General features: G+C 36.1%; 1 protein-coding gene across 1 annotated transcript; it reads left to right on the forward strand.

Annotated features, from left to right (window-relative positions):
• Nucleotides 1-743: 743 nt before the first annotated feature.
• LOC111366715 lies at nt 744-2,059 on the forward strand. The gene is made up of 4 exons (XM_022987418.1): nt 744-955; nt 1,154-1,316; nt 1,685-1,793; nt 1,869-2,059. Exons 1-4 carry the CDS (start codon nt 744-746, stop codon nt 2,057-2,059), a joined length of 675 nt encoding a protein of 224 aa, XP_022843186.1.
• The last annotated feature ends 5,744 nt before the right edge of the window (nt 2,060-7,803 follow it).

The following is a 7,803-nucleotide window of genomic DNA, read 5'->3' on the forward strand; positions in this document are numbered from 1 at the left end:
TGTAGTGGGAAAATTGGGATTAACACTATTAAAATATCCTAAACCCTATAGGTTGCGATGGTTAAATTAATGTGGGGAGGTTGATGTGACAAAAAAGGTGTTGATTAATTTTTCCATTGGGAAGTATTATGATGAGGTGTTATGTGATGTTGTACCTAAGCACGCGGGGCATATTTTGTTGGGGCGACCTTGGTAATATGATAGGAAAACAATGCATGATGGGTATAAAAATAAATATAGTTTTGTGAAAGAGGGAAAGTCTATCACTCTTGCACCATTAAGTGTATGACGACCAAATCAAATTGAAAAATGAGGAAGAAAAGAGAGTGAGAGAGTTAGAGAAAAAGAGAGAAAATAGTAAGATTGCCGATGAGGAAGAAAAAAGAGTGGGGCCACATGAGAGAAAGAAAGAGAGTTTTCCGAGAGGAGAGAAAAGCCAAAAGTGAATTTCTTTGCAAAAGGGAGTGAAATGAAAAAGGCAATAGTGGAGAGACAATCAATGATTCTTTTGGTATTTACTCCTCAATTTTGAGGAGTCTAACACATCCCTCCCTAGTTTGACTACTTCTTTATTGCAGGAACTTGTCGATGTGTTTCCGGAAGATGTGCCTAGTGGATTACCACCCATTAGGGGGATCGAACATTAAATTGATTTCATACCTGGAGCTGTCATTCCAAACCGACCAGTTTATCGAAGTAATCCAAAGGAGACAAAGGAGTTTCAAAGGTAAGTGGAGGAGTTGATGAGCAAGGGTTATGTAAGGGAGAGCATGAGTCCATGTGCCGTACCTGTATTGTTGGTGCCAAAGAAAGATGGAACTTGGAGGATGTGCGTGGATTGCCGATCTATCAATAACATTACGGTAAAGTATGGTCACCCAATTCCTAGGTTAGATGACAAGTTAGATGAATTATATAGTGCTTGCATCTTTTCTAAAATTGACCTTAAGAGCGGGTATCATGAAATTCGTATGCGGGAGGGTGATGAATGGAAAACAACATTTAAAACGAAATATGAGTTGTATGAATGGCTAGTTATACCCTTTGGACTCACAAATGCACCAAGCACGTTTATGCGATTAATGAATCATGTTTTGCATGCTTTCATTGAAAAATTTGTTGTAGTTTAATTTGATGACATTCTAATCTATAGCAAGGACCTAGTAGAGCATTTAGAACATCTTAAATGTGTGCTTGTGGTTTTAAGAAATGAACGACTTTATGCTAATTTCAAGAAGTACACATTTTGCATGGATAGAATCATATTTCTAGGATTTGTGGTGAGTGCTAATGGGGTTGAAGTTGATGAAGAAAATGTAAAAGCTATTAAGGATTGGCCAACACCTAAAAACATAACCGAGGTTAGGAGTTTTCATGGGTTAGCTAGTTTTTATAGGCGATTTGTTAGGGATTTTAGCACACTTGCCACACCACTTACAAAAATTGTCAAAAAGAGTGTTGGGTTTCAATGGGGTGTAGAATAAGAATATGCATTTAACACCATCAAAGAATTTTTATGTAAAGCACCTGTTTTAGCGCTTCCTAATTTTGACAAAACTTTCGAGATTGTGTGTGATGCATTAGGAATAGGTATTAGAGCTGTTTTGACGCAGGAAAAGAGGTCGATAGCATACTTTAGCGAGAAACTAAGTGGGGCAGCTCTTAACTATCCTACTTATGGCAGGAGCTTTATTCTCTAGTTCGAGCCTTGGAGACATGGCAACACTACCTATGGCCAAAGGAGTTTGTTATTCACATTGACCATGAATCATTGAAACATTTGCGAGGTCAAGGTGATTTGAACAAACGACATGCACATTGGATGGAATTCATAGAGACTTTTCCATATGTCATTCGATAAAAACAAGGTAAGGAAAACATAGTAGCCGTTGCATTGTCGCGAAGGTATGTGCTTCTCACTTCTTTAACTGCAAAATTACTTGGTTTTGAGTATGTTAAGGACATGTGTAAAAACGATCTTGATTTTTCTAACATCTATAATTCATGTACTGAGAGGGCTATTGACAAGTTCTTTAAATATGAGGGATATTTGTTTTGAGAAAATAAATTATGTGTTCCTAATTGCTCAATGCGTGAATTGTTGGTTAGGGAGGCACATAGTGGGGGTTTAATAGGTCACTTTGGGTTAGCAAAGAGTTTAGACATGTTAAATGAACACTTTTATTGGCCTAAAATGAAGATTGACATAGAACGATTTTGTAGTCGTTGCATAACTTTTAAAAAGACTAAATCAAAAGTTTTATCCCATAGACTTTATACACCTTTATCGATACCTAGCGAACCTTGGGTTGACATTTCAATGGATTTTGTGTTAGGTTTGCCTAGGACTAAAAAGAGGCGTGATTCAATTTTTGTTTTTGGTGAATAGGTTTAGTAAAATGGTACACTTTATACCATGTCACAAAATCGAAGATGTCACTAACATTGCAGGAGTTGTTTTTCAAAGAATTAGTGTGTTTGCATGGTGTTCCCAAAAGTATTGTGTCCGATAGGGATGTTAAGTTTCTTAGTCACTTTTGGCGGGTCTTGTGGAATAAGTTAGGCACGAAATTATTGTTTTCTACAACTCGTCACCTATAAATCGATGGTCAAACTGAAGTAGTGAATAGAACAATGACACAACTATTGCGCACTGTGGTTAATAAAAATCTAAAGAATTGGAAAGAATGTTTGCCTTTCATTGAGTTTGCATATAATAGAGCCACGTATTCTACTACGTCGTTTTCACCATTTGAAATTGTTTATGGTTTTAATCCTTTAACATCTATGGATTTAGGACCTTTGCGTGTGAATGAACGAGGTAGTTTGGATCGAAAAAAGAAAGCCTAATTGGTAAAGACACTCCGTGAAAAGGTAAGGGAGCAAATAGAGAAGAAGAACAATCAACGAACAACACAAGCAAACAAAGGCCGAAAATATGCCACTTTCGAACCGGGAGATTGGGTTTGGGTGCATTTCACGAAAAAGCGATTCCCAGAGCAAAGAAAATCAAAGTTATTGCCACGAGGAGATGGATCGTTCCAAGTGATTGAGAAGATCAACGACAACGCTTATAAGATAGATCTTCCAGGTGAGTATAGTGTTTCTGCAACTTGCAATGTTTCTGACTTATCTCTTTTCGATGCAGGTACAGATTTGAGGTCAAATCCTTTCGAAGAGAGAGGGGATGATGTGATCCAGAAAGCACAAGTACCAAAGTCAAGTTTAGAGTCGAGCCCGAGGAAAGATCTGTTGATAGTCGAGGGGACGATGACGCGATCGAGGGCCAAGCACGTGAAAGAGGCGATGGGATTGCTCGTCAAAACAACGGTTGATGAAACAATGTTCGGGATACAAAATGGAGTAAGTTTCATGTTTGGGACGAAGGCCGAAGACTATTGGATCAACGTGTTTAAAGTTGAAGAAAATGGAGCTGGAGTATTAAACCATGCGGCCGTATAGGTCTAAAGTCCTGCAGTCGCATACACTCAGTAGAAGTCCCAAAGTCGCGGACCAATTGCACTATGCGACCGCATGCTCTAAAGCTATGCGGCTGCACCGAGGCGAATTTTTTCAAATTTCGCATTTTCCTTATTTTAATAGAATTTCATTATTAGTAGATTTTTAGCTATTGTGGACGAATTTTGCATTATTCTTAGATTTTTTCCTAGTTTACTTAGGTTCTCTAAAATAGTATAAATACTTTATTCCTTATTGTAAAACATTACAACTCTCATATTATTGAATATTATTCGTGAGGCATTAATTGCTTTCTCTAGTTTTTCATTGAACAGCTTGTGAACTTACCAAGATTAATCTTGTGGTATTCAAATTAATCGGGTGAGATTCATTTAAATTTCGTAATCAAAAGGTCCGCATATTGTCGGAGATTCGGATTGCTTGGTTCCAATTTATTGGGTTTAATAAAAAATCTTGTCTTTGGCTTTCTTGGGTTTGATTCTCAATTTGTTATGGGTTTGGTAGCGATCGCGCTACACGGGTTCGCATCAGATTTCTTCGAACATTTTACTGAATTTGTTCTTGATTTTCATTCTAAAATGAAAGTCATATCTACTTTGATAGATGCTCAATGGAAGAATAATGTTGGAGCACGTGAACATTCAGATCCATTAGTGGATGAAAATTCTTATGTTAGAATTTCTTTAATTTTTTACACATTTATTTCAATATTTTAGGGTTAAAACATATATTTAGGACTAACAAGTGGCATCAGAGTCGGAACCTTAAATTTTATATGGTTTCTGGCTTTAAAATGGAAACCTACTTTGTTCTTTTTGAAAAATCTTTGTACTATACCAGTTCTTGATCTACAATATTTTTATTTTTATTTTTATTTTTTGGAAACCAACTTATTTCCAAGTCTCTGTGACAAATATGTATCTTCGATTCAACATTTGGTTGAATTTTTTGATGAACTCGTTTTGGTTTCTAGCGATTCTTGATGGCTCGTTCGTATTCCTTGTTGGGGTGTGATGACTTTACGCAGTTTCTGGCAATCCTCGGTGACTCATTATTTGTTGAGTTGAGGTGACTCATTCAATCTACTACTGATTCTTGGTGTTTCAGTTGGCATTCTGGGATAAATTTTATTAGAGCAGAGTTTAAATATAGAAATTAATTTGTTTTGTATTGAAGACGCAAACTGAACATTAGACAATTTAAAAGTTCAATGACACAGGAAAGGATGTTAGGACTATTAGGTAGAGAAGAGGGTGGTGGATTGTTCTAGCCATGAATATGATGTATATTAAGAGCTTTGTGGGGAACATTGGCAGAGATGGTACCAGAGGTTGGTTTGGCTTCAAAGTGTCGGAGCTTATTTGTTTCATATAGAGCTTATCGAAGGTAATGGGATATCGCGAGCACTAACAACAGATGAGATGTCCTTATGGTCACTACGTAGGCCTTCGAGAATTTTTAGAGTCAGATCTTCATGGTGGATGGGATAGTCCTTGACAGCAAGTTTGACAATCATGCTTTTCTAAGATTGTAGAAACTCGATAATAGTTATAGATCCTATAGTAAGTTTGGGAAGTCGACTTCTTCATTGTATAACGCATCCTCCTGAGGGTTCGTCATATATTGCAAAAATATTGTTCCACACATTATGAGATCTTTGAAAAGAAGCGATGCATGGAATAATAGTGGAAGATCGGATCCGAGAATTGCACTTAATAGTAGTTGGTTTTGTCCGATACCTTAAGCAAATGATCGATTTAGTAAATCATTGGCATTGTTTATAATATGTAGCTCATAGAGTAAAGCACATGTATGCTAGAAAGCAGGTTGATGCCGACGTGGAGCAAGGGGAGCACACCTAAGAGAATGGTACTAGTATATTTTTGGATTTTTACAATATCTTGTACGAGCTACGTTAGTAAATACGTCGTAACTCTATTATTTTCACATTGTGAAAATTATAGCTGCTTCACTCTCGTAGATGTAAGCTATTGTCAAACCACATAAATCTCTCTCTCTCTCTCTCTCTCTATTGAATTTGTACTATTCATCATTATCATTATTGTCGCACATAACACAACACTATTGATATAAGCTGGTCGTAAACCCATGAGATCATACCTTATGAGTAGGGTATTAAATTGTGATTTCTATAAGGACTAATTTCCTACGTGCAAGATACTCCAACGTCCAGAGCTTCGGCCTTCTTCCTCCTGCTCGAGTGAGCCCTTCTTTCGTTTAAATGATCAATGGCGACACTTCTACAATGTCATCTAGTCATCTTGTCCTACTCTCTCGCCTTCTCATTGATCCCGATCATGACCTAACTGCCTCTACCTCCACCTTACACGCTTAGTTCTCGCCCTATGAAAACCCATGACGAAGATCATATTCCAAAACTAAATCTTAGCCCTTGATCTTGATTCCATTATTCTACACTCTTTAGCCACAAGCCTTAAACATCCACTTTGGTTCTAATCCATGTGTGAGGATTTTGATGGCCTATTAGGTGATGCATTTAGAAGATAGCCTCTCCGTTCCAATTCCAAATTATTTTCATTTGTAAATGGGCTTTTTGTGTTAAACGGAAACCTAATGTTTACATTCATCATGCCCGACCAATGGTTTTCATCAACGGTCACGGTAGACTACAATGAGAATTTTAGCCTAGTTGTCAATCCCACCACCATCCGTCTCATCCTTAATCTTGCATTGGTACGGCATTCGTCTTTACGTTGTTCAATGTTAGTAATGCATTTCCTCGGGATGCACTAATGAAAACTATTTACATGTCTCATCTTCAAGAATTTGTCAATATAGAAACTTCCATTATGATTGTCCAATTGCCAGTGGGTTTACCAATTCCAAATCTAACACGTAAGTCTATATTCAATTGCAACTCTAACCAGTGTCGAATCTTAGTTCTGGTTTATGCTAACGACATCATTGTCACGAGAAACTCAAGTTTTAATATCTTTGTTACTCATTTGGCACCATTTTTTTCTAGAGATGTCAAAAATCCTAACTGAACTAGTCCCCATAGCGACATATCCCAAAGAGAACGAGAATTTCTGGCTTTAATCGAGTTTGCATTCATTTATATTTTAACAATATTAATAAAAAATTGCCCAATTTCTATTATAAAAATTTTAAAAAATGAATAAATAAATTTACCTATATAAAAAAAATGAATAAATGAAAAATGAATAAATAGAAAATTGATTAAAATAAAATAGAATGGCACTGTAAAGTGGATCCCGCTTTATTGTCATCCCCAGATTTGGATACTTTATACTTGTTTCTTGGGGATTAAGTTATTTTTCTCTACAAGGCCTTTTTCTCTCACAACATTAGTTTGTATTTCAATAATCTTCTACACAACATAATTTGCATAAGTACGAGTCAGTGTCTATTTCTATGTACATGACAACTACCTTTAGCTTGATTGATGTCACTACTCTTCATGATGCTTCTAAATATAGGCAAGTTCTTGGCAACTTGCAATATTCTTTACTCACTCGCCAGGACATTGTTATTCAGTTAACCATCTGTACCAATATATCACCGATCCATTTCTTACCCTTGGATGGCCGTTAAGCTTATGTTTCTCGACTTTTTTGGCACTCTGCACTTTGGGCTCTTTCTTCATCGCCATTTTCTTGGCTTGTTGCATGCCTTCTCTAAATCTGATTGAGAAGAAAATGGTAATGATCCCACATCCATCCGTGCCGATCTAGTGATTCTTGAATGGAACCTAATTGTTGCTTTTTTTTTTTTTTTTTTTTTTAAATCAAGTATCATATGGCTTAAATATTTAGTACTTGAATTCAGCGAATCAATTTCCACCAATCGAGTAATCTAATTTCATACTATTAGCACCACATACTTGATGACCTAACACTATTTCTCAGCTCGAATGAAATACATGAAGGCTATGTTTGATTGGTTCAAATTCCATGGAAAATGGAATTCTAATTCCACTTTCTTCCAATTTTGGTTGTTTGATAGGTTTTGAATTCCATGGAATTTGGTTTCTTGATTTTCTTGGAACTTGAAATTTTCTTGATTTTCCTTGAAAACCAATTCCCACCAACATGGTGGGAACTGGCTTTCTAGTTCCCTGTTACGTATTTTTTTTTATTTTATATATATTTTTTAAGGTAATGGAAACAAATTCTAAGAAATATTGCACAAAAATATTTCATTTTAATTGGCAATTTTTATGTAAAACAAAGTCAAACGAACACCAAAAGATAGATGATTTTCTTGATCTTTTTATTTTTATTTTTTTTGTTGGCAATGGAAACAAATTTCATTCCCAAT

The sequence above is a fragment of the Olea europaea genome, chromosome 18 (assembly GCF_002742605.1).
Source record: "Olea europaea var. sylvestris chromosome 18, O_europaea_v1, whole genome shotgun sequence".
Lineage (NCBI taxonomy): Eukaryota > Viridiplantae > Streptophyta > Magnoliopsida > Lamiales > Oleaceae > Olea > Olea europaea.